The sequence below is a fragment of the Musa acuminata genome, chromosome BXJ2-4 (genome assembly GCF_036884655.1).
Source record: "Musa acuminata AAA Group cultivar baxijiao chromosome BXJ2-4, Cavendish_Baxijiao_AAA, whole genome shotgun sequence".
NCBI classification, from domain to species: domain Eukaryota; kingdom Viridiplantae; phylum Streptophyta; class Magnoliopsida; order Zingiberales; family Musaceae; genus Musa; species Musa acuminata.
This window is the reverse complement of record NC_088341.1, coordinates 41,209,952-41,236,755: the sequence shown is the minus strand read 5'-3', so window position 1 is coordinate 41,236,755 and position 26,804 is coordinate 41,209,952. Positions and strand designations below refer to the sequence as shown.

General features: G+C 36.9%; 4 protein-coding genes and 1 long non-coding RNA gene across 11 annotated transcripts; 2 read left to right on the top strand and 3 right to left on the bottom strand.

The window, feature by feature from the left end:
* Positions 1–1,037: 1,037 nt before the first annotated feature.
* LOC103982913 (probable WRKY transcription factor 57) lies at positions 1,038–4,596 on the bottom strand. 4 transcript variants are annotated; one of them, XR_010486383.1, is made up of 4 exons: positions 4,183–4,596; positions 2,705–2,848; positions 1,477–2,390; positions 1,038–1,386 (listed from the first exon to the last, which is right to left on the bottom strand). XR_010486383.1 is itself a non-coding variant. In XM_009399998.3 (4 exons), exons 1-3 carry the CDS (start codon positions 4,473–4,475, stop codon positions 2,039–2,041), a joined length of 789 nt encoding a protein of 262 aa, XP_009398273.2. In that variant the 5' UTR covers positions 4,476–4,596; the 3' UTR covers positions 1,038–1,676; positions 2,026–2,038. The 4 variants fall into 4 exon arrangements, 2 of the variants coding, with proteins under 2 accessions (XP_009398273.2, XP_064962051.1); XR_671534.3 differs by having other exon boundaries at positions 1,038–1,676; positions 1,966–2,390; XM_009399998.3 differs by having other exon boundaries at positions 1,038–1,676; positions 2,026–2,390.
* On the top strand, positions 4,407–7,396 carry LOC108952531 (uncharacterized). The gene is made up of 3 exons (XR_001977572.2): positions 4,407–4,537; positions 6,359–6,803; positions 7,004–7,396. It is a non-coding gene; the product is annotated as an uncharacterized LOC108952531 (long non-coding RNA).
* Positions 7,397–12,362: 4,966 nt separating this feature from the next.
* On the top strand, positions 12,363–17,295 carry LOC135610918 (SNAP25 homologous protein SNAP32-like). 3 transcript variants are annotated; one of them, XM_065105975.1, is made up of 6 exons: positions 12,363–12,581; positions 14,008–14,509; positions 15,994–16,087; positions 16,162–16,292; positions 16,373–16,470; positions 17,026–17,295. In XM_065105975.1, the coding sequence occupies exons 2-6, from the start codon at positions 14,027–14,029 to the stop codon at positions 17,123–17,125; spliced, it is 906 nt and encodes a 301-aa protein (XP_064962047.1). In that variant the 5' UTR covers positions 12,363–12,581; positions 14,008–14,026; the 3' UTR covers positions 17,126–17,295. The 3 variants fall into 3 exon arrangements, with proteins under 3 accessions (XP_064962047.1, XP_064962048.1, XP_064962049.1); XM_065105976.1 differs by having other exon boundaries at positions 13,944–14,509; XM_065105977.1 differs by lacking the exon at positions 12,363–12,581 and adding an exon at positions 12,625–12,750.
* A 192-nt stretch (positions 17,296–17,487) lies between these two features.
* Positions 17,488–21,266, bottom strand: LOC103982915 (uncharacterized). 2 transcript variants are annotated; one of them, XM_065105978.1, is made up of 2 exons: positions 20,948–21,266; positions 17,488–17,727 (listed from the first exon to the last, which is right to left on the bottom strand). In XM_065105978.1, exon 1 carries the CDS (start codon positions 21,234–21,236, stop codon positions 20,964–20,966), a length of 273 nt encoding a protein of 90 aa, XP_064962050.1. In that variant the 5' UTR covers positions 21,237–21,266; the 3' UTR covers positions 17,488–17,727; positions 20,948–20,963. The 2 variants fall into 2 exon arrangements, with proteins under 2 accessions (XP_064962050.1, XP_009398276.2); XM_009400001.3 differs by having other exon boundaries at positions 17,488–17,713.
* A 2,525-nt stretch (positions 21,267–23,791) lies between these two features.
* LOC103982916 (pentatricopeptide repeat-containing protein At5g06540-like) lies at positions 23,792–25,498 on the bottom strand. Its single transcript, XM_009400003.3, has one exon. The coding sequence runs from the start codon at positions 25,387–25,389 to the stop codon at positions 23,833–23,835; it is 1,557 nt and encodes a 518-aa protein (XP_009398278.2). The 5' UTR covers positions 25,390–25,498; the 3' UTR covers positions 23,792–23,832.
* Positions 25,499–26,804: the final 1,306 nt, after the last annotated feature.

Genomic DNA, 26,804 nt, shown 5'->3' with positions numbered 1-26,804 from the left:
GGATTGACATAACATCTTATCTGCTGTGTGTCTTCATGTTCTTCTCAAACTTCCTTTTTGGTTAGGCTTACTGTTCCTCGTGCATTCCTATCTCTCTCTCTCTCTCTCTCTCTCTCTCTCTCTCTCTCTCATACACACAACACCTGATCTGTTGCTGTGTAATACTTCCATTATCCATGTGATGTGCAGAGCTTGATGGTGGCTGGCTTCTGCCCAACGGAGTTATTGATGACTTACTGTGATTTATTGTGATTCAACACAAGCGTTGACATAACTTAAGCTTGTTTAATAATTTTTGTTGGTCTAACTTATCGAATGACAGACACTAACCTTAGATTTTTCCTCTTGATAAATGAATCAATCTTTTTTGCTCGAGCTCCATCATATACTATCAACCCAAGACAAATTAAAATCCTAATGGAACAGAAGGAACTGTGCCGAGCCAAGAACAACTTCAAGCCGCACGATGCTTTCTACCACATTATCTCAAACGGAATTTTACCATAACATTCCTCTAATTTAGAACTCAATTTAATTTCAAACCGCTGTTTTATGTTATGGTTACTTAATTAGAACTGGAAGCTCATTTGCAATTCTCAAAGGACATAATGATTAGATATAGAACATCTTGATGTAGCCTAGTAATATTGTGAGTTAAGCTTGTTATCCTCTTTCTTTACCAGATGTGGTTGCTTCTAAATGGTTTCAGCAACTTACCATGTTGCTCAATGAAGTAAGTACATTCGGTTTCAGGCATGTTGATTTCAGATACTCTTCAGATGTGTTGTTTACAGTGCGGGAATAAGTCAGCATCATTACAGTTCCTCTACATGCAATTCTTGCCAGATGATTTCAGTAAGCCAAATTAAACTCTCTGTATCCAATACATGAATCCTTTTCTGTCATTGTTCCTGTACAATATAATATCTGGTAGCTCAGTAAAAATGCCTATAAATTAAATGTCAACTTCGAATCTATATGTTGCCTTCTCATTCGTAGACGCTATTATAATGATATTGTAAAAGCCAGAGAACCAAAACAAAAGATAGAGAACATAAGTTAAACACCAATATATAGTGTTACACTGAAACTTCACCTCGGCGCTTTAATCGAGAAAACCCACATGCATCTCATGCAAACTAGTGTTACGTAGAACTTCCACAAACAGATAAAACCCTAACCGAGAAGACAGATTACATGAATGCCTTCTCATGCGAATGCATGCACGCATGGCACCTACGTTGAGGAGATTATTGTAGAACTTCATGGAATGGGATGTCTGCGCAGGAACTTTTGAGCTGCAGACGAAGAAGGCATCGACCCTCAAGTGCTCGGTGCAAGCAGAACCTGGTACAAATCAACAAGCAGATCTCGTGCTTCCCATGACTGGTGATCATGTGAGTATTCTTTCCTCAGGCACTCTTACGACAACAGAAGAAGAAGTCGAGATTAGAGTAGAAAGCTACGATTCATTACCAGATGATGTTAAGCAGAGTCTGGCATAACCTAAAACCTGCCAAGCATAAATCACAAGCTCCAGCTATGTATGTATAGAGTGCATGCTACATGGACCATGGATCACCCTGTCTGCTCCTCAAGTCGTTTTCTGGCTCTTGGAAGTCAGTCCAACAGTCATTTAAGCTCCATGTACAAAGACAATCGTACTTCAAAAGAGTCTGCATGAGAAATTGTATCATCAAAGAGACAAATAATAATGAACAAGGAGGACAACTACAAGATGAGGAGCATGCAGGTGCATGTCAATTGAAATCTTCTTTAAGAAACCATATTGTCACAAGAAATACAAGAAGCTTATGGAACACATGCATCTCCATATATTTCTATATGCTAAGCCAACAACAGCAATACTACTACTACTACTGCATGTTTGATCATGGCTTCAACTGGGCATAGAAAGGACAAGATAATGCAGGTTAATGGAGATGATACTGGTTGTGTGTTAACCTCGTATATTCGATCTTCTAGCAAAAGGCAAACCCAAACATGAATATTAAGTTTCAGTACCAAGTTCTTCTCCTCATCCTCTTCTCATTCCGGATGGCACAATATCATCTAGCAAACCCTCGTCTGTGGGAGCTGATGAGCTTCTCTCCACCAGGAATGGTGTGATCGGATCCTCATACCGTGGATCGGACATCACGAGCTGGCCTGGATGCGTGGGAAGGTGCACATGTCGCTGTGGTGAAGACAAGGCAAGCCGATCAGATGTCGACCTTGTGTCGCGAGGGTGTATGCTGCCGCTAGGGAAGGAGATGGTGTGGTGACAGTGTTGGCCTTCGTATGTGGTGATCACGATGCTGGGGTCGTGTGAAGAGCGCTCGACTCTCTTCTTGACGGTGCACTTGCTGTTCGTGCAGCGGTAGTAGCTCCTGCAAGAATGATGAGAGGCAGTCATCAGCCGAGTTCTGATGCTTTCATCCTCGTTTAGACAAGTCCGGAATGCACTGTGGATGCATAATCACATACATTCAACGAGAAAATAAGAGTAATCATTTGCGACCAACATAACATTTCATGCATAATCATACGATGTTGAATGTTATATTAGCTGGTCATATTAACCACTGTTAGATGCAAAAACGAACATTTGGATGAAAGTTACGGTGATTTGGGACGAAGAATAAGAACATTAAATTGCATAAGAGAATGTTTACATAACCATACGAGAAAGAAATCGACTTACCTCGGAAATGGGCTGTTCTTGACAGCTTTTTGCCCATATTTTCTCCATCGATAGCCATCTTCCAGTTGCTCGATCTCACTTTTGGTCATGAATGCAAACCTGGGTTGGCGAGTTCTCTTTTGTCCACTCTTGGCACCTGTATTCCTGCAGCCAAATCGAGTCCAACACCTTATCTTTGAAATCCAAACTAGTGAGGAAATCTAACATGGTTTCTCGAATGTAAATACCTTATTAGCTTTCACTAGTCATAAAAGTAGAATCATGAAATGATCACTAGAAAGAGCAATTAAATTCTAACAATACATCCAAGAACTGCAAAAGACAATTGTCAAAAGACTGTCTTCTCTTACTGTTCAATCAAGTAAATTTCAGCAGAAGAATCGATGAAACGATATAATTCAAGAATGAAAATTGGCCATTTGTACAATCAGATTATATTTTTAAGAGGAAAAGGTATTTGTCAGACAAAGGAGAGACATACAGTATACTTTACTGCCTATAAATCTTTGCTTTATGGATAGAGTCAAAATATAGGATACATGGCATATAGTGACTGAACACATCAAATAACAAGAAGTTGTACAAGCTTTAATGGCAATCATGATCAAACAGGGAAGAAGATGAAAGGAAATAGCCATTTGCAAACACAAATCTATGTATGAAATAAGAGAACAGCAAAGGAAGACAACTGTTCATTCTAATGGAATAATACTTTCTCAATAAGCAGCCATGAAATGTAACATATACTGATGAAATAAGAAGCAGTCAACAAGAGTTTATTAACTACATGAAATCCACAAATTGTGCGATTGGTTGGGCTTAAGATCTCAAAAATTCATCTCTTTACTTGCTATGTCAACTAATCGGAACAGAGAAAATGATCAAAGTTATGTCATGATCGGAGGGATCATTAGAATGTTTCACATATAAGTTAGAGAGAGAAATCAAGATCAAATGATAAAGCAAAATGACCAAAATAGAGTTTCTTACAAAAACACAACATTTTTTATGTTTTAAATAGAAATTAAACAAAATTGGCATTAACAACTGATTGTCTTTATAATTTTCCATAAATATAATTCAATTATCATACCATCAATAATAATTTTTTTTGTTTTTTTATTACTTGTCGAGTGATGCTGAAATAGATTAATATAATAATATATATATAAAAGAAAAGCGCGTAACACGGAATTCCCGCCGCGGGGGGCGGCTGCGCTCGCTCCCCATCGTACCCCCGCATAGTCGCATCTATTTACGCGATTGCCCCTCACCGTCACTCCGCTGCCTCCTTTTCATCGTCTGAAACGGACCCTAAAAACCGAAAAGGGGGGCGAATCTGCTGGCCTTCGATTCCTTCCGTCGCTGAATTCGCCCCCGGAGGGAGGTCTTATCACGACTCTGCCACTCGCCGGAGAGGGAGGGGGGGAAGAGGGAAGAGGGAGACGGCGATACGGCTACGAGACGGAGCGACTCACGCTTTCTCTGCAGCCCTCATGCCGGGGGGCTCCTCGCTCATGCTCGACGCCACTGCCGCCGCTGCGTTACCGGATCCCGGTTCGGGCTGGAGATTCGTCTGTCCTTCCTCCTCCATTGTCGCCGGTAGATTGAACGTCGGCGGGAATCCATCCCCGATCCCTGCGGGCGTGCACCACTCGACGCCCTCCCCGCCGCAGAGGTCGTGGAGGGAAGCGACGGAGACGTCGGCGCGGAATTTCCAGCTGGAGGACGCGTCTGACGTCGGCGAAAGCCAGCCCTCCTCCTCCTCCATCGGTCCCGATCGGGTGGCGGCGCGTCGGCTGTGGCGGAGATCGGGGTTCACGTAGCGCTCAGGTAAGGGTTTCGATCTCTCTCCACCTCCTCCTACTACTGCCGAAGTACTACTACTAAACTCCGCTTCTTTATTATTATTATTATCATTATTATTATTATTAAGAAGACGCGTTGAGGCTTTTGAGGTGTACTTTCGGACGCTTCTCTTTCGTCGTTCCACATTGCTTTTGGGTTGCCCGTATAATTACACACTCGTCTTCGGTACCCGCTTTGACATCAGTCCCAAGTTGTGGGCCCGCTTAGTTTACCAATTCGTTTGAGCGGGTACAAAAAGGGTTACTCTATTGAACATATCATATATCTTAGAAAATATTACATATTATATTATATTAAAAAAACTTTTTTTTTCTTTTTTTCTTTTTTCAGAAAATATCTCTCATTTTCAAAATTTTGAAAGGAGATTATTATTCACAACATTCTCTTTAATATTTACAATATATTTTTTAAAAATTTTTAAATAATTTTATAATTTATATATTATTAATATATATATATATATATATATATTTATAATTTTCTTTTCCTACTCAAATAATTGTATCGAAAGAATAAGAAGCTACGAGCATAGACCGAAGGATCATAAAATTTTATATGAATTAAGGGGTAGCGATCGATAGTAGGACGTGTTAGGGAGTATTAGTAACGATACGTTAGGCATAGATGATCATAAAGAGTGTAAGAAAAAAAAAGATAAAATAAAAATCAAAAGGGTTATAAATAATAAAATATTATTTTAATAATTGTTAAGATGCTAGGAATATTTAAAGATTCTTGAGGCTCTAAATTATAAGCTCATTTTTCAAATAGTACTTTTTTTAGTTAATACCCGAAATACCCCTCCACCTACCCCTAGGATGAACTAATTTTTCTTTTACACTACGGTACAATGTTTTTCAATGGTACCATAAAAACACTATAATGTAGTTAAAAAAAAATTATTATAGTGTTTTCTTATTATTACTGAAAACAATATTAGTGTCTTTGTATCATTTTATAGTGTTTTCCTAATATTATTAAAAACACTATAAATATATATTTTTTAAAATATATAAAAAATATTATATTATAGTATTTTTATATTACGTTAGAGCATTTTTCTGATATTACATTGTAACACAATATAAAAATATTATAACTGGACCATTTCATCCAAAAAAAGGATATCGCATTGAAAATGCTTTCTCGGGGAAAATCCAAATAGATATATATATTTTTTTTTTCAAAAAATTACTCTTAGAAAGAATATATAATTAAAATTGGCAACGACTCTAAGTAATTAAATCGAGTAGATTAATTAAGGACACGAGGATGATGCTATATCATATATAAAAAAATATTCTAATTTCTATTTGATTATTACCTCCTCCGGAGCTATGAGTGCCCATCCCCTCAACACTTGGGTTGAAGACAGCTTTTTCTTCGTCTTTTGACGGTGTTGGGTGTAGTTGCACAAACATACAGGAAAACTTATCTGCTCTATAGTTAGTCGAGGATTTGGTGGGGCTTCAGCGTTTAGAGTACGTTCCTCACTAATGGAATTCATCGGATCCCCTTAACAGTGCTCAAAGAACCACCACCTTCCCTAACCTGCTCAAGCTTTACAAACTCGAGTGACCCTAATTGTTTTGAGTAAAATGACTGGAAGCACAGGTAAATGTTTTACCTGTGCGTCAAAATTCTTTTCATGTATGCATAAAGTGCATATGATATCATTATACGATGCTTCCACCAAATAGTGCAACAATATATGGGATGGATGGTCAAAGTTACTAAATTTATATGACTCGTGCATGTTAAGTTGAGTCACTCTTTTTTTGGCAGGTCTGCAAAGTTCAAAACAAGCTTCTCTGACCTTACTTACAATCTACCCCATGGGACCAACGAGAAGCTGAACGATGCTTGGCTCGTATACTATGACTCTATGTTGTGATATCGTATCTTTATGACAGCATTAAGATAGTCTGACACTGTATATTGTTATGAGCAGCATGCTTGCTTGCATCACCTTCACCAATGCTTGAGTGGCCCCTTGCTCTCTGGCCATTGCTTTTAGCGGGGATACTTGCTGCCATCTTGCTCGAAAGCAACCTTAGGAGCAGTTTGGAAACCCTGCATAGCATTTGTCGGGGGCTTGTTGGCCTAATTCAAGTCTGTAGTTAATTCTGATATTGACAAGGCCAGTCGTATGGATCAGTTGAAGCCCCAGTTTGGACCGCCAATCTACATTTTTCTCTTTTGCCAAAGGCAAAAGACCTGTTGTCTGCAGGTACGTTCGTCTCTCGCCAACTTTTCTATCATGTTTAAGTGACAGCAAGAGAGAAAGATATGGTCCTGAATTTTGATAAGCATTGAACTTTAAAGGCCAAGATTCCTTTCTTTGTTTGCGAAAAGAAATGTAGATGGCATTCGGTTCGAAGCGCAAATTATCTATCTCATGCTCATTTTATGAACTGTTTATTTATGCAGAGCTGTATGCTATGGGATGCAGTTGATGTTGAGTTTTCTCTAAATCTTATGCTATGCTATCTAGCTAAGTTCGAAAACCTTTGAAGCCAAAACTAAGAATCATGCAAGCTTCCATGTTTTGTGCGACAATATCTGCTGCTGTTCACCTGCTTGGATCGTGAAAGTATGTGCCTCATGAGCAGCAGAAGCAAGCTCCCATGTTTTGTTTTGATTCTCTGCGGTGCGTACTCAGTAGTACAGTAAGGTTGACTGTAGCACATCGGTCGATCGATGCGAGAGACTATGGAGGATAGATTCAGAGCCACCTCAGAAAATTATTGAACTTGTGAAGTAGAAAGTTGGGTTTTCATTTATCGGATTTAGTGCTATTTTCGAAGTAAATTTATTATCATATGAATCTTGGTGTATTATTGTATGGGTCTTGTTACCTATCTTATCTTCTTTTATGATCCTCAGCTTTTCTGTGGCTGGATAGTGAATCGATGCTCCATCATGTTGACGCGATGTAGCATGTTGAAGCATTCAGCCAAACAAAACAGTGCAAGAATCTATTTCATCTCACATTGTCATGAGATAATGATATGGGGTTCTATACATGGCCGTCATCACCCTTTCATTGGCTTGGCAATGATTGACTGCTCAATCATACTGACATGACGTAGGATGTTAAAGCATCCAGCCAAGCATATCAGTTCTGTCAACAATTTCTCTTTCACCTCACACTTAGATTTTTACTTTTTCATTCCTGAATATATTAAGATCAGGTTTTTATTAATCAAAGATTAGTTTCTATTTTTATAAAATTAATTATAAAAAAATTGATAGTGGTATCAAAGTAAAGTCAAAATGGCTGACTTCAAGTACCTCACCTTACAAAAAATAACTATGAAAATTATTACATCCAAATGAAGATCTTGTTTAGATCGTAAGATATATGAGAGGTGATAGAAAGAGATTTCGAGGATCCTCCAGATATATGAGAGGTGACGAGCTAAAAAGATTCTTTGAAAGACATAAGGAATAAAGATAAGAAGACGTTCTTCCTTATCTACCATGTATCAAGGGTTACAATTTTGAGAAAGTTACAATTCTAAGAAGATGCTTAGAAGATTTTTCAAAACTCTTTAAAGGGGTTAAGAAGATGAGAAAATTTTGACTTAATCACTTAGAATTGAATTTGAAACATTACAAATGAATGAGTTTGGGACTATTTCAAATTATTTTACAAGAGTTCTTACCATTGTTAATCAATTAAGAAGAAATGATGAGAATATAGAAAATATACGTAGGGTCGAAAAAAATACTTCAATCACTATATAAAAAGTTTAATTTTATTAGAGTCTCTGTCAAGAATCAAAGATTTATACCAAATAGTTATTGATGAGCTAATAGATTCTTTAAACAAAGCTCACATTAAAAAAAAATGCTCTAGTGATCATGGTTGTGGAAGAGGCCAAGGATATAAAAGAAGTATGGTCACGATAGAGGATATATATACGGAAGAGGAAGAAATGGGAAAAAAAATTCAAAGTCTAAAAAAAAAAGAAAAAGAGAAGATACAATAGGCCAAAGGTATAATTGTTCAAAATTCAATGCTATTATTAAAAAAAAAAAGAAAGGAAATGCTATTACAATAAAAATAGTTGGAAAGAAAGAACGAAAATTCTCTTTTGTTGCTAGCACATAAAAGAAGAAGATATCATTAGTTTTTGGACATCGAAGCTAGCAATCATATGTGTCGTTACATAAATTTATTTAAAAAATTAGATAAAATAGTGAATAAATAAGTCTACTTTGAAGACTCCTCAAAAGTACCGGTGGGAGTCAAAGGTAACATCTTTATCTGTCTCAAAAATGAAAGTATCAGTTTCTTTCAAATATTTATTATGTGCAAGAATAATATATTTTTTCATCTTGGATAATTATTAGAAAATAGTTATTATATTCATATGAAAGATAACTATTCATATTATATGGTTATTTTATTCATGTGAAAATGGTTATTATTAGAAAATGGTTAATATAAAGGCCTTCCTTCAGCTGCAATCTTATGATATGGTAGTCCAAATAAAAGGTTTCATTCTGCAGGCCCTTCTGTGATGCTATTTCCATCTGTATCTTTTAACTTTCGCTTCTGGTATTATTTCAGTCATTAATGGTCATTTTCTACCTGCATTTTCTTTTTCTAGAGTGATAGGTTCCACAATACTGCTGCTGTTGATGACACAGTCCTCTTCAACCAGTAACGAGCACTTGGAGGACTCCCTCCCCTCTATCAGGCAATAAGCAACATGATGCGGAAGCCTGGACCTTCTGGCTACAACCTTTTCTATTCTGTTTCTGACTCAGAACTCGATCTAAACAACATCAATTCTGCAAAAACGAAGAGCGATCAATTTGGTGAAAATGACACTCAGTCGCGAAAAACAGATACAAGAATGACTTTCCCGATTCAGAGGCCATCGAGAGCCAATCTGCTGAGGAACTGGAAAAATAATTATGCTGTCTGCAAGGCTGAGGATGAGGAGACTACACCACACATGATTAGAAAAATGGTTGTCGTAGAATTGCCGAAGAAATTAGTGAAGATGCTGCAAAGACTCGAGCAGATTACTAGGACTCCTCAAACTGCAGCAGAGAATGATTTTAGCTAGCTTCTCATTAGTTCTTCCATTTGCATGTGGAACAATGAACATGCAAATGGAAAAAAGTTGGAGACTTTTAGAATAACAAATCCTTTGGTTGTTTCTGATCAATTAATCTCCCTATCCGTCCTATTTACATGTAGTCTCACTTCAAGTCTCCATGACACAGAATTCACTACAGTAAGGATAAGAAAGCCATGCCTAATTTAATTCATAAATTGACTTCGTAATGAGTTAATAAATAACCAGGTAAAGTGTTTTACCTAATGATGCTATATAATGCAGCTCATTCACAACACCAAGATTTCATGTGGTTCATATGAAGGATGAGAGCAGCAAGCAAGAAATAGATTACTTCTTTCGGTTGCATTGACTGATGTACCATATGGTTTGCATTAGCTGTTTTTCTCTTGTTTATATAAATCTATCCTACTTTTTTATAGTTGTCAAATTAGTAGTAAGTTTAGGAAATGCTTAAATTACATTGCTGCATGACTTGTACTTGTTTTAGTTAGGAGAACAGATGCACTTGTTTTCCTTATTCATCTGTTGACCATTGGTAGAAGATTTAAGATGTGAGGTCAAACATCAGCTTTGTTTTGACAGCAATGTAGAACAAGAAGGGCTTTCTCTATAATGTCTGAGAAGAAGAGCTATGCACTTTATTTTATCCATTTTATCTTTCAGAGGTGGAGTGTCCACAGGAAGCTAAGGTTTCACATATGCATATTGTTGGGATTTTCCACTTGGTTCTTATGTGAAAATAGAATTAAATGCTTTGAAGTTAGATGAGATAGATATCCTTTATTTAGGGCTTCAGATGATTGTTTGTACTCACAATTCAAGACAACTGAATTTGATGGCTTGCTGGATAAATATAACATATCATAAGACTTAGTTAACTATGTAGTTGATTCAAAGTAAATCTTCATTCTTTTTAGTAAGATTTATTGTATCATAATATATTCTCATATATTATGTGTTATGTTCTCAGTATGTATATATCGGTATAGATCGATAAAATAAATTATATTTTTTTAAATGAAAGATATTGAGGGTAGCATCCATCATCAATTTTTTTTTATCTTAGGTTATACACTTTTGGTAAGATTTACAATACTTCTGCTAAAGTAATCAAAATGGTAGACAACATGAAATCAAATAACTATTATATGTTGTAATTCAGGGGAAAGTCTTTTTTCTAAGAAATGGAAGCCAAATAAAGGCTGGAAGATTGAAACAAATTGTTGGAAATTTTTGTGTTTAATTTATTCTTATCCCATTCTCGTCAACAAAAATGCAGATTTATTCTTTTATAAAAAAGGAGTAGCCACCTGAAACAGAGACAAAAGATTGGGATTGTCTGTATCATATTTCATTTTTCTTTCTGAAAGCTGAGGCACTTTATCCTAATTATTAGACTACAATATGATATTTCATTCAAGAGCAACTTAATTCATCTATTTCACTCATTACTGACAGCATCAGATTGAGAAGGCAAAGGATGATGCTCTCTCTGATTTGAGCAACCTGATGAGTGTATGGCTATTTCTGAGATTGAGAGGTTAGTGGACTTTATATGTTCTTGATGTTTCTGGAATTTGGCATGTCTTCTGGTCCTTGGATTTTGTCACAGACTAATTGACTAACTAATTAGATCTAAAAAATCAGAAACAGGATCTTGGATCCATTTGTTGCACTAATTAAATTGTTTAAGCATAAAAAAAGACTAAATTATTCATAAATCTTTAGTTAATAAGGGTTTTTTTTTTCAAGACTTTTTATTTTTTAAATGTGAATATGAAAAAGAAATACTTTATTTCTGTTTTTTTCCTCTCCTCTATTGTCGCCACTCATATTTTCCAATTTATTTGTTTACAATTTATTTCTTAAATTATGATTCAAGATTAAGGAAATAGTTGATTTTGCTACTGTTTAGGTAGATATTACATTAAAAAATATATATAGTTAATTTAATCCAAAAATTATTTTATCTTTTTTACCTATCCCTATCTCTTGTTCTTGATGGGAGGGAACAAGGAGAAAATCAATTGGTTGATCCTCTATTTTTTTTTCTCGGATTATTTCTATATTTACGAAATTTTCTTAACATTTTTAATCATAATTAAAATTTTTGGATATTTAAATATTCTCATATTTTAATAAACAAAAGGTTAATGAATTTCATGAAATTTTACAATTTCCCATTATTCTCTAATTGATTAAATTATTGTGATGTGTTGATTTAATTGATTAAAATCCGTGAAATATTCGAGCAAGTAATTACCCATATAAAAATATAATATATATATATATATATATATATTAATTAGTCTGATCTTGTTTTAATTTTGAATTACCAAAAATAATAATAGTTTGACATCTTTAAATGTCTTAGTTTGATTATAATTGGCGCATATTATAATTAGATGATAATTAGAATATTAATAGTCAACAAACATATATTAATTATGATGACATATATAAGTAAATATTAAACTGCCCTTATATAACGGTGTATCAAACATGCCAGATGTGCTACCCGCCTCGTTATTGGCGGAAATTACCTGATTGATGTCTGGATCCGATGCCAAGGCGAGTGAGTAAACGGGTAGGCCAATAATATTCGGCAAGGAAAAAAAATCGAAAAAGGGCAATAAGCCGCAACGGTCTAATTTCTGTTATTTAAGATTATATATGTTTCTTCCTTGACCAAATTGGAGTCTTTTCTCATCCCTCCAAGAAAAGTCGTCTTCTGCTCTTGAGAGACTCCGTCCTCCCGCTTTCCTATCCTCTTCGCGTTCTCAGCCCACTTTCTCCGACGCGATCGTCGCCAGCAGAGCGCATACTTCCCTCTTTTGACTTCCACCTGCCTCTACGGTTTCTCACTTTGTCGTTGGCTATTGGTATCGTACGCCTATTTGATTTCCAAGGTATGGTCCTCTCTTTGATGTTCTTGTGATCGTGTTGTTTTTATATCAGATCTTTGATGTTTCCATCAAAGAACTTTTTTTTTTTAAAGCACTTTAAAGTGTTGGATTGGGGTCTAAGTTTGATTTCTCGTAAGCTTTGATATAGGGGTACACCTATTTGATTTCCAAGGTATGGTCCTCTCTAAGAGATTGAACTCTTTGCTCTTCGATTTGAGTTCCCTCCCAAGCGTGATCGTTTTCTGTTTGATGTATTGTCACAGAGTGGAAGATGTCGGATCCGAGCTACCCCTTTGTTTTTTTGTGACTTCTATTGACCTGCTATATTTACATGTCAATTTGGGAATCAGTTTAGGGTTTCTCGCTGCGGATAATCGTCCGGTACTTGTAGATTGATCCATTTTAGGTTTAATCTTAGTGGTGTAAATTGGCCTCTCGGTGGCTACTATACAGGTTTTCACATAACCATGTTTTGATCTGTGGGTTGCGTTTTCTTTTATGCGGTTTATGCCATCGATATTTAGTACAGGTTATTGTGTGAAATAAGGTCTTGGTTTGTCGGCTGGTAACTGAAGCAGAATGGCTGGAGAAAGTGTCTGTTACTAACCTCAACATATGAATTCTTCCGGTGTTAACCATTGATCTGTTTCTTGATTCGTCATTCTATTCCCACTACATATATGTTGATCCTTGAACAATTTTTTATTTTTAGTTTTCTGAATTTCTTCATTCTGGGTATATATTTCTTCATCTATTTAATTAGACAGCTTAGTGCAGTGTCAGTATGTTCTTGTATAGCGAACTCTCTGTAGAATCCATGTCTTGACTGTCAGAAATAATGGTCCCGTTTAATTTTTTGAATGTTATCTTGTTTTCCATGTCTAATCTTTTCCCACTGTGATCTGCTTTGGCTCGAGAAACTATGACTTGTTATTTTGTTTTTCATGGTCGATCCTGTTTGGTCTGATGTTTGGGTTTTTGCCCACTGTTCTCAAGTCAACCTGTTGCAGCATAACTGCTTTCCTGGTTGCTGTTTTCTCTCTGTTTGGTTTATATTAGCTTCTTCAAGATTGTTGCCTTGTGAGGTTAAGCCTTACTTCCACAGTGAGGTTGATCCTATGTGACCAAGGCTGGAACCTTGCCAGATCCTATATTGACTAGTCTCAAGCACTAGGCTAGGCTGCCCTTTTCAGTCTTTTACCTTGTCTTACCTTTAGATGTTAAAGAGTTAAATTGTTGTTTGTGTCACTAGGTCTGTGATGCTCTTTCAATCTGTAACTTTTTTTTTGTTGCTTATTGTACTTCTATTCGTAGTGAGCAAAAATTATTAATTATTCCTTATACCTTTATTCTTTTCTTTTATAGTGCTAGGTTCCATTGTTGAGTCTGAAATACTGCTTCTGTTGATAACCCTGTCATCTTCAAACAGAAACTAATTCTACGTCAAGATGAGCACTAGGAGGACTCCCCTGTCGGGCAATAAGCAACATCATGCCAAACCTGGACCTTCTCGCAACAACCCTTTCGAGTCTGTTTCTGACTCAGAACTTGATCTAAACATCAATTCTGCTAAAACTTCGTCGGCGCCTTTGGTCAGCAAGGCAAAAATGAAAAGCAATCAGTTTGGTGAAAATGTTAATGAAGAAATTGGGTGGGAATCATCGGCAGCTTGGGGATACTCAGCTGCGAAAAACAGTTACAAGAATGACTTCCGTGATTCAGGGGGCATTGAGAACCAATCTGTTCAGGAACTGGAAAATTATGCTGTGTACAAGGCTGAGGAGACTACAAATAAACTAAATGGTTGTCTTAGAATTGCTGAAGAAATTAGAGAAGGTGCTACAAAGACTCTTGTCACCTTGCATCAACAAGGTGAGCAGATTACTAGGACTCATCAAACTGCTGCAGACATTGAGCACGATCTTAGCAGGGTATGCATCTTATTAGTTTTGCCCCCTTTTCCATTTACATGTTGAACAATGAACATTTCTTTATTTAGACATGGTAGCTTAGTAGACAAAGTGAATTTTAGGATAACAAATTCTTTGGTTATTTATTTTTAATTAACTCGTTTCTAGCATAAGACCTCCCTATCCTATTTACATCTAGTCTCACTTTTAAGTCTCTATGACGCTAAATTCATTACATTAAGGATAAAAAAAGCCATGCCTAATTTAATTCGTATATTGATCTTGTGGCTTTCTGCACTATCTTTAACTATGTAACGAGTTAAACAAATATCCAGGTGAAGTGTTTTATCTAATGATGCTACACAACTGAACTCATTCATAACACAAGGATCTATCATTTTTCAAAGGTTTGCAACTAAGGGTCAGTTACTGCATTGATGCCAGTCTTTGAAATTTTTAATTTGTAAACATGTGGTTCGTATGAAGGATGAGAGCAACTAGCAACAACTAGATAGCTTCCTCTAGTTGCATGAACTGATAAATTATAGGGTTTACATTGGCTGTTTTCCTGTTGGTTATTTTAATTTGTCTTTCTTTCTTCTAGTTGTTAAATTAGTAATAAGTTCATGGACTGATCTTTCCAGATGTTAACCTAAGTTATGGCAACACTTAAATTACCTCATAATTTGTACTTGTTTTAGGTAAGGAAAATCGATGCACTTGTTTTAGTTCATCTGTTAACCATGGTAATAGGTTTATGCTGTGAGGTCAAACATCAATTTTTGTTTTGACAGCATTATAAAACAACGTTCCGCTTTCTCTATAATGTTGTTGACCACATGTGGATACGAAGATTTATGCACTTTATTTTATCGATTTTATCTTTCTGAGCTTCCATCCTGCCTAGTTAAAGAAAAAAAAAAAATGCAATATTTATATGGTGGAGTGTCCTCAATTCCGCTGACTCTTCTGACAAGAAGCAAGGTTTCACATGTGCATATCGTAGGTGTTTCCATTGGGTCCTCATGTAAATATAGGATTAAATGCTTTGAAGCCAGATGGACTTCAGAACAATATAATAGAATTTTGTTGGCATGTCTTTGAGCTAAAGTTGGTGCGGAATTTGTTATGGGCTATTCATCAAAGGCTTCAGATGATTCTTCATACTCACAATTCAGGTTAAACTAAATTTGATGGCATGCTAGATGAATATAGCTTAGCATAAAGCTTTAATTAAACTATGTACCTGATTTATTTATGCAAAGCAAATCTTTATCTTCATTCTTTTTAGCAAGAAGGATTCCATGGTGTTTGGGGGTAGCATCTGACATCAATTTCTTGATACTTTTTGTTAACTGTTCCATGTTTTGATCAAGCAAAGCACTTAGTACTTAAAAGGCTGACTCCATTAAATCAATCATGATATGCATCAGAATTACTTTTAGGTACGTATTATGTTCTAATGGTGGAAGTCCTAGCTGATTAATTTGTTTATGTTCATTCAGGGTGAAAAGCTTTTGGGAAATCTTGGAGGCTTGTTTTCTAAGAAATGGAAGCCAAAGAAAACACGAGAAATAAAAGGACCACTCCTAACAAGAGGTAGGTTGAAACATATTGTCGGAATTTTTTGTGTGTAATTTGTTCTTATTGCCTTCTCATGGACAAATATGTAGATGATTCTTTTATAAAAAGGAGTAGCCACCTGGAACAGAGACAAAGATTGGGATTATCAGCTCCCCTTCCCCGATCAGAACCTCGACACTTTTCTTCTTCTGAACCTACATCTACACTTGAGAAAGTTGAGGTACTTGATACCAATTGGATAACAGTATGATTTTATCATTCAATAACAACTTAATTCATCTGTTTTACTGATTACATCAGACTGAGAAGGCAAAGCAAGATGATGCTCTTTCTGATTTGAGCAACTTGCTAGGCGACTTGAAGAATATGGCTATTGATATGGGTTCTGAGATTGAGAGGTTAGTTGACTTTATATCATCTTGATGTTTCTAAAATATGTCTGTCATGTCCTTGGGTTATCTATACATAGGTTCTATTTGTTGTTCTAGGCCTTAAGTTATCATCAAATCGAACAACATTAAGACAATGCTGACCTCAATACTAGATCATGAAAAAAGTAATACATAGTTCAAAATGGTGTCAGGATAGATGAATCCTGCTGTGGCCATTCTTCGACCAAATGTGAACTTACATGGCTACTAAAAACGTTCTGTTTCGTCATGGAATTCGTCATTCTTGATGGATGCATAGATACCCTTATTTAACCTTTTTCACTTGTAAATGGACAATATGCATCTGGTTAAAGGTGCATTTTGTTTATAGCAGTCAGATAAAATCTATCTATTTTCTGCTTTTAAAGGATTATACAGTTCGATTAATTTATACTAACCAAAGTATCATATAATCTTTAGTTTGGTGTTCCAAGTTCCATAATCTTTGATACTTGCTTTTTTCCCCTTAATTTGCCTCAAAGAATAACATCCTTTTTCCATCTTTTCTGTTTGGAATTGCAGGCAGACTGCGGCTTTGGATCATATGGAGGATGATGTGGAAGAGGTAAATTTCAGAGTCAAAGGTGCAAACCTTCGAGGACGCCGACTGCTTCGAAAGTAGATCTCATTTTTTATGGCTGCATTGACACCCTAATTAGGGCAAACTTTGTGCTTTACTGGAACAAAATTGCCATTGGTATGTATACTTGAATGTCTCGCTTGTGCCAGCAAGGATCTTATTGTCAACATATACTTCTTAATCGTGAATTATAGGGCAAGTCTTTATCTCCATATGAGCTACATCTTACATTGACAGATTTGAAATGTATTTACGTGTGGGATGGTTATTTAGAGATCATTTAAACTGTCATGTTTATATATATATATATATATATATATAACCATTCATCATCTGAAAAACTAAGACATGAAAAACCTAGGCAATGCTCAAAATGGAGATTGATCACAAACTCATTCATCATCTGATCCAAAATATAAAATCCATTCCAGTTGAGAAGAGGCAAAAATTCATAACCAATGGATACAGTAAAACAGTTGACAGCTCTAATTTATGGTTCTATATTCAAAAGAAAGACCAGAGTTTTCCAGTGTACCACATACATAATAAATATTTCTTAATCAGGAGGAAACACAAACTGAGTCTCTGTTATTGTCTTGATTTCATGAAAATAGAATTGCCTGAAGGAACCTGCCAAAGCCAAACTATTTGATGTAAAGCCAATGCAACGTCCAAAGTTTACATTTAGAAATTTCTTGTAGAAATACAGTAAAATTTGAAGTATTTAATCACGCTAAGCTCTTACTACTTGGAACGCAAATCTACTTAGACTCACAGCTTGGTCATATATATAGTTCTGCAATTGATGCAGTTTAAGTACCAAACCACGTAATTGCAGTATAAATTCCACATCTGCCAAGTTACCAACAAATCAATCTAACAGTACAAAATTAATCTGAGAGGAGGTATACATGAACAAAATTGGCTAACTAAACTTTTAAGGTTTATGTACAGGAAATTGTAAAAGATCCTACCAGAAATCAGCTACTGAGCAAAACATAAGGGATTAGACACTCCTCCAAAGAGGATAGAAAATGATCCCTCTCATAACTTTGTTGGGTTTATTCCCACCATTCATCTCATTATAGTGCAATGTTATCTTAAACTTCCTAGTCCCAGCTACAAGCATACTCGTTTGGTATACACAAATTTTGTGTGTCTAGCTGCACACATACTCACATAGCAAAGCTAATGCATGGCCGATGCCGAAACTCGTGATGCTTAGGTTACACTTTTGAATAAAAATAGTTTTATTACATGGCTCTACCAACATAGTTAGGTCATCGAACAATTTATCAAAGATATGAACCATACTACTTTATTTAATCACAAGCCAAGCAGACATGCACAACTGCTCCAAAACAACAAAAAAGGCCATTATCCTAAGGCAAACTAAAGGCTTAAGTTTTGATGTGGACAAACTAATAAAGGGCTATATCCTCATTTTGATGAGGTTTTCTGGTGTCTTTGTCATAATTTCCTACTGTATTTCAACAAACACCTTTCATTACATTTCACGGCAAGTATACAAGAGGCATCCAAGTTGTATCATTGTTTTTGGAAACCTTTAACAGCAAGTGTTTCTTGTAGTCCTAATTATCATCCCAGCCTTCTGCCTTTTATCTGATTACTACAAATTTAAGCTTCCTTACACAGTGTGAATTCATTTTGCTAAATATAGCAAATACCAAAGCATGAACAGATGAAGCCATATTCTTTTTTCTGTAAGTGAGAACCACAACCATGGCATGATAAAGTAAAAATAGCAATTTTCAGGCACATTGCAAGAAAAACATAATATGCTAATGTCAGACTGAACCAGAAAGCGGTTCTAAAATCTATATCAAAAGTTCAAAAATGAACTAATAAGTTGCCAATAGCAACTGTCCTATATATTAGCAGTAGTTCAACTTGAATGTTCAAATGTATTTCTCCACAACCTACATGCTATCTGCTACATGTAAAAGAGAGTTTTATTTCAAATTTATACCATAAAAAACAGAGCACTCTTTTCATGTAGGTTATCATCTGGCAGGCGGATCATCCACTAGTTTCACTAATAGAGAAAAAAAAAAACTAAGGGTAGGCAGGAAAGAACATCTCGTATTAAATCTAAAAGTCACCAGGTCAATAGGATTCATCAGCCTATCAATGAAGAGAAAAGACCATTAAGGCATTAGGATGGATGGGTGGATACGATTATGATGAAAAGCTAGGGAAGAAGGCCAGTCAACTTCTTCGCCCCTTGGAACCTTTCGAATCCAAATGTCAAATACTTTAAGGCAAGTGGTAAACGTATGCTTAGATGAGTTAGAATTTATCTAATAGTTATGCACGAATCATGAGGAAATCATAAGATTAAGGGTTAATTACAGATTATCCCCTGCAGTTAGCAACCTTTAACATCCCGGTTCCTACACTTTAAAAGTTGCATTGGCAATCCCTATAGTTACGAAAGTGAAACATTTAGGTCCATTTACCCTAACGCCCCGTCGGTTTTGCTAATGAAAATACGAAAACAAAGGACAAAAAATATTATTTCAACGTTCTAGTTGGTGGTGGCGGACGGTGTCGGTGGTGGCGAACGACGGCGCCATTGGAGGGCAGTGGGTGGTTGTTGTGGATGAGAAGAACAGCGACGAGAGGTGAGAGCCACTCTGCATCGGCGTCGACGCAGTTGCCGAGTGATGAAAGGACCGCTCGACATCTGCATCGGCACAGATGCAGTTGTCGAGCGGGGCCGCTCTGCATCTGCATTGGCATCGATATAGATGGTGGTAGCCGCCACGACGTCTATGGCGAAGATGGTGGCAGCCTCGCCACTGACCCGTTGGGCGGATTACTAGACCCGAAGCTCCTGCTGCTCCCCTCGCTATCGCGTTAGTTCCGCCATGGGCATAAAAAAGGGGAGATAAGAGACTCGTTGGAGGAGTTCTATTCGCCGCGGTTGTCTTCAACTGAGAAGGGAAGCGGGAAGGCTGGTAGGCAAGTAGTTGTCGAGCTCCCGATGGACGTATCCAATGACGTTAGGAACATGTGGGTCACGAAATTCGACGCTTAGTATGTCGTCATACCCGTCGTCGACGCAGTTGCCAAGCGGCCTCATCTCTCGCAATCACTCTCCTCATCCACAACAACCACGTGCGGCCCCTAACGATGTCATTGTCCGCCACCACCGACACCGTCCGCCACCACTGTCATTATCCGTCACCACCAACTGAAACGTTAAAATTATCTTTTTACCCTTTGTTTTTATGTTTTCGTTAGTAAAACCAACGAAGTTAGGGTAAATAAACATAGATATTTCACTTTCGTAACTATAGGATTACCAATGCTATTTTTTTAAGTGTAGGGACCGAGATACTAAAGGGAGTTAACCACGGGGGGATAATAATATGTAATTAGCCTCAAGATTCACGTACGTATTAAAATCATCCATTAGGAAAACCTAGGAAATTGGTTAACAAATCAACATCAATAAAGTGTATGAAACGAGAATATACTGCTAATGTGGTGAATCACATCAACTTCTTAGATGAAATGCCTCCTGGGCAATCGGCAAACTCGCAGGTATTACAATGTCAAAAGCAATTCAGTAGGGAAACATAAATGAGAATGGCAATTGATTTAGCCAAAATGATTCTGTAGCAGAAAATACTATTCATGAATCCTATGGCATCCACTTCTATCTAGCAATCATAGCAAACAACGGTGCAGTTATTGATATGGAGGCCACAACTACAAGCACTAAATTCACAAAACCAGCAAACCTAAATCGAGTCTTTCCCCCAAATCCCCAATCGAGCTCACGAAAGCATACTAAATTGAGTCATACCCCCACTGCACCCAGCGTAAATTTCATACCTTTCGACCGAGTGCTTTACGGGCTCTCGGCCTCCATGACGCTTTTTATCCTCGGGGCGTAGAGAGAGTACACCACCGCCTGCCTCTTTGCGACCTCGAGTTGGGACTTCCCGTCGGCGAAAGCCGCAACGATGGAGGAGGGATCGGTGAGACCCCGGTTGTCACGGAACCCATCGATCGCACGCCTCTTCGCGTACTCCCGTATGTTGTAGTCGGAGAACTTCGTCGCCGTGCGGAGGAGCGAGCGGAACAACGAGAGCACCTCCGCTCGCGAAGCAGGCGAAGCCATCGCCGTCGAACGATATCCCCCAATCAGGAACTCATGGGTTAGATTGGCGCATGACTCGTTTCCCCGTTTCTCATCCACGTTTCACACCGATTCCGTTTCACGGGAAACTTGCGGACTCCTCTTTTGTTTCAATAATAATTAAAATAAAAAAGAAAACAAAAGAAATACAATTTAACTCACTGATATATTCTCAGAGAGGAATATTTAATTTTGTAGCCATATTTATTAAGGAAAATACGATGTATTCAAATCAGATTTATGACATATGTATATGAATTTTACATAAATTCGACACATCAATAACAAATAAATCGGATAGTTAATGGTCACTCAATTAAAATATTTAAATTGGTATCAAAATCATGAATTCGAATTTTTGTATATACCGCTTTTGTTTTAGTATTTAATTAAAAATATTTGTATCGGGATTTTATTGACGCGTTAAGTCTAAATCGACTTAGATAAAGGAGAAGATATAGATTTATAAATATAGATATTAAATAACTTAAGGAAAAAGCTTACAAACTGACTGTTAATGGTTTGCAGTTAATCTTTTGGAATTTTATGTTGATTAGTTGACATGATGAGTGATGACTTTGTTCTTTCACTACCAACTTTTCTATGGCAATGTTTTGCAAGGAAACCAATTGTAATTTGCTTGATCAATGTGGTGTTGTTGGTAATGTAGAAGAATAGCCCACACACAGATATGTCTTCTTTAACCTTCTCAGGGAGCTCATCTGTTCCTGCCTTCTTGCACTTCACTGCCTTCATCAATTCCAACTTATATTCCCTTGCTAAATCAACCAAGTATGAGGGAATCTTTCAGAAAGCAAAAGACAGAATCAACCTATTTGGATGAATGATATTTGATGGTGACTCATGTCAAACTAAAGAGAGAAATAATTTTATTACCTTTTGGGAATGGAGAACAGGTACCAACAGCCTTGGACTTGTACTACTGAATCCAAACATCAGGACCTCATGCAGTTCTTAGCAGTTGCTGGCTTTACTTGTGCATGCTCCAATATTTCCTACCCCTCTCTTTTCTACTCAAAAAGTACATCACAGATAACATGCATATCAGCTTTTCTGATGAATCATGGAATCCTAGTGGTAGAGGATTTATTACACACTGCATGTAGCTTAACAGATGAAGATATTCTGACTGATGGATGATGCATCCAGCAAGAAGAAGAGGACATAAAATAAAGATACAAGCCTTCCTAGAATACAAGCTTCACATGTAAGAAGATGAGTTAGATTAACAAGATAAAATGTCTAGCAAAAGGTAATACATGTGAGTTGCCCTTCTTCAGGGGTGCAAGGCATGTGACAATCTGTTCCCCTTTGATTCCTGCAATTTTACAAGTGAATGGAATATGATGCTGATCAATTTAAACAAACAAATCATTCCACACCAGAGCTATGCCAAATTCACAAAAAATATTAACTTTTGAGCAGTAGATTTCACCAGGTTACAAATGAATTTAACCGATTTGTGATATGCAAATGGCATATAAGAACTATGGACAAGAGGAGAATAATTTGAGGAGAAAAACTCTGAACTGCCAACCAACAGAACCAAAGTCACTTAGTGGTAGTATACATGAAACAGAGATAATTATATACACAATCACCAATTTTGTACAAGAATAACTAAATTCAGACCATTTCATAAGGAGGAAGTCTATAACAGTGCCAGAAATACAACAACAGAAATGGCAAAGACGGTTAATTGTATAAATCATCAAAAAAGGTCTGAAAAAACATCCAGAAAAAACAGAAACAAAAAACAATTAAAACCTATTTACGTCTAAGCATGAATTGAGATGCGGATCTCTCCTTTTCGAGCGGTCCAATCTGGTCTATTCATTTCTTTTCTCTCTTAAGCTCCCACTTCAAAAAAAGATGTGAGATTCAAAACATGGAAGACACCTTGCCCCATGCCATCGCCACGAGCTTGATCTTTTGGTACTGCTCCTCTTCTCATCCTCCTTCCCCACCGTGTATTGGTATACTAGCACAAATTTGATCCGTACTGACACAGCCAAGGATTGACACAATTCCATTATTCGAAACTGCAATCTTTGAATTCATACCTCTGCTAATAGTTTGAGAAAGCTCATACTAGTAGTCAATGCAATTCTTAATAAGAAGTATTGATAATGATTATTTGTATTAGAATAAACATGAATTCAATTACGAAGATAAGTTTGTAAACAGATACTAGATGATAATATAACGAGTTGTGGAATCCCAACTATTCAAGGTCAACTATATGTATCTTCCCCTCATCGAAGTCTATGTATGTCAGTATCCTTAAATAAAAAACAACACAAAAAGTAGTGATACCATTACAATGTATAACTAAGTCAGGTGTTCGATGTATATCCAGCAGCCTACTTCGTGGAACCCTTAAATTGCAAAAAGAATTGTGGCTTACCTGAAACTCTTGTTTCAGAGTCCTATTGATTAAATCATCTAATAGCTTATTATATTGCAGGCGATAAGCATCTTAACTTGAAAAAGAAGCTGCAGATCCAAATATCAGATGTCCTAAATAATAGGTTATTCAACCTTCAATAATCTAGCCCTACAACTGTTCATTCATTGTCTCCAGTACACTATATACTTCTTTCATCCCTGGATGAATCTGCTCACCAGCAACAAACTCATGAACATGCCCGCCAAGCTGTATTGAGCTGCAACCTGGCATTTTAGGCACTCCTCTCAACTTCATGCAATTCCTCATTCTCCTAGCATCGTCCTGTTTCCCGTATGTGTCGTATATGTTTGACAGAAGAACATAAACTCCACTGTGGTCTTCCAACTCAAGGAGATGTCCAGCAGCAACTTCAGCCCATCGTGCCTCTGTGTGATTCCGACAAGCACTTAGTAGCGCCCTCCAAGCCATTGCCCTCTCTGCAGGACTACTATTACGGGGCATTCCTTCAATTATTTCTTTTGCCTCTTGAAAACGCCCCGATCGGCCAAGAAAGTCTACCACACAAACATAGTGCTCACTTCTGGGCTCGACATGATACAAACTCCTCATGCTCTTGAAGACTTCTAGGCCTTCTTCCACCATTCCTGAATGACTGCAAGCAGACAAGACAGCGACAAACGTGGCATCGTCCGGCTTCAACCCTTCCTTCTTCATGCAAGTGAACAGTTCAAGCGCTCCCTCTCCATCGCCGTGCATTGCCAGTCCAAGAATCATCACATTCCAACAAACAGTATCCTTGCACGTCATCCCGTCGAATACCTTCTTAGCGGAATTTAGAGAGCCGCATTTCAAATACATATCCACAAGTGCAGTTCCCAACCTTACACTCAGTGCGAAGCCAACTCGGTTCACATAGTGGTGAATCCACGACCCGATGTCCACTGCCCCAGTCTGCGCACAAGCGCAGAGAGCGCTCACTAACACTCCCTCATCTGGCTCCAAACCTTCTGCTTGCAGCAGTCGAAACATCGACAGGCCTTCTTTGAAACAGTTGTTGTGGACATAAGCAGATATGACGGCGCCCCAAATTCCTCGATCCTTAACCGGTGATTCGTCAAACAACATCCGAGCTGTCTCGACATCACCCAGCTGAGAGTACCCAGAAATCATGACGGTCCACGAGGCGGCATCTCGTTGGAGAATTCCGTCGAACGCTTCTCGCGCCGCGCTCACATCGCCGCAAGCGACGTACATCAGCGCCAACGTGTTACCGACGAAAGTGTCGGAACAAAACCCAAGCTTTACAACGTGGCTGTGGACCTGCGCTCCGGCTCTGAGGTCCCGCAGGCCGGCGCACGACTTGAGGACGTAGGGGAAGGTGTAGTTGTCCGGGAAGAGGCCGTCACGCAGCAAGCCGCAATAGATCTCGAAGGTGTTCGCGTAGTCCTCTCTCAGCAGGAAGGCCTTGATCATGGTGTTGCGGACGCAAAGCGTCGGGCTGTGGATGTGCCGGAAGAGGAGATGCGCGTGGCTGAGGCTGCCGTGGGTGGGGTGGGAGCAGATGGCCAAGAGGCGGCTGAGGAAGAAGGCGTCCTGGGCGAGGCCGGTGGTGATGATCTGAGATTGGGTTTGTTTCAGCTGCCGCATGGACTGGCACTTCTCCAGCAGCTGCAGCAGAAGGCTGCTCCTACTGCAGCGTGACATGGGTCAGCATGCATGCATGCTCGTCTGCACTGATGCAGTGCTCTCTTCCCGTCCCTGTCAACAAAGCAGTGGCCTTCCCTCGTTAAGTTTCATGTCGGTTTGAATGGTGGCAAAGATCGACCTTCTTCAGATTCGGAATCTACCATAAGTTTTATATCATTTTGATTTGGGTAAATTAGATTTTGATTATTTCTTATGAGAGTGAGACTCATTTGTACATTGCAATTCAGGAAATTGAAGTACTATTACAAAAAATAAAATAGGCATATCAAATAATTAGATTGCTGTAGAAAATAAAATTGGCTAAAAGCTTCTCTTCATCTTTACGGTACCAATCATTTAATTATGAGAACTTTATTCTTTAGGTTACTAATAGGTAAAAAAAAAATCATAAAATGCCTGCTTTTTTAGTAATATATATTATTAATCATATATTTTTAACTTATTTGATTCTTTAAATTTTATTCTTTAAATTATTAATAGGTAAAAAAAATCATAAAATATCCATTTTATAGTAATATTTATTATTAATCATATGTTTTTGACTGATTTGATCAAGTTAGTGACATGAATGAGAACTTTATTCTTTAGGTTACTAATAGATATTAAAAAAATCATAAAATGTCCCCTTTTTAGTTAAGATTTATTATTAATCATATATTTTTCACTGATTTGATCAAGTTAGTGAGAATTTTATTCTTTAGGTTACTAATAGATTAAAAAATTCATAAAATATCTTTTTTTTAATTAATATTTATTATTAGTCATATATTTTTTATTACATGAATGAGAATTTTATTCTTTAGGTTACTAATAGATTAAAAAAATCATAAAATGCCCCCTTTTTACTTAAGATTTATTATTAATCATATATTTTTCACTGATTTTATCAAGTTAGTGACATGACTAAGAATTTTATTCTTTAGGTTACTAATAGATTAAAAAATTCATAAAATATCCTCTATTAATTAATATTTATTAATAATCATATATTTTTGACTTATTTGATCGAGTTAGTGACACGAATGAGAATTTTATTCTTTAAATTACTAATAGGTAAAAAAAATCATAAAATGTCTACTTTTATAGTAATATTTATTATTAATCTGATTTGATCAAGTTAGTGATATGAATGAGAATTTTATTCTTTAAATTACTAATAGGTAAAAAAAATATAATATCCCCTTTTGTAGTAATATTTATTATTAATCATATATTTTTGACTGATTTGATCGAGTTAATGGCATGAATGAGAATTTTATTCTTTAGGTTACTAATATATTAAAAAATCATAAAATATCCTTTTTAATTAATATTTAGTACTAATCATATATTTTTGACTGAGTTAGTGACATGAACCTCAACAATATCATCCAATTTTGATAACTATATATTTCTAATATCACTCCTAATTT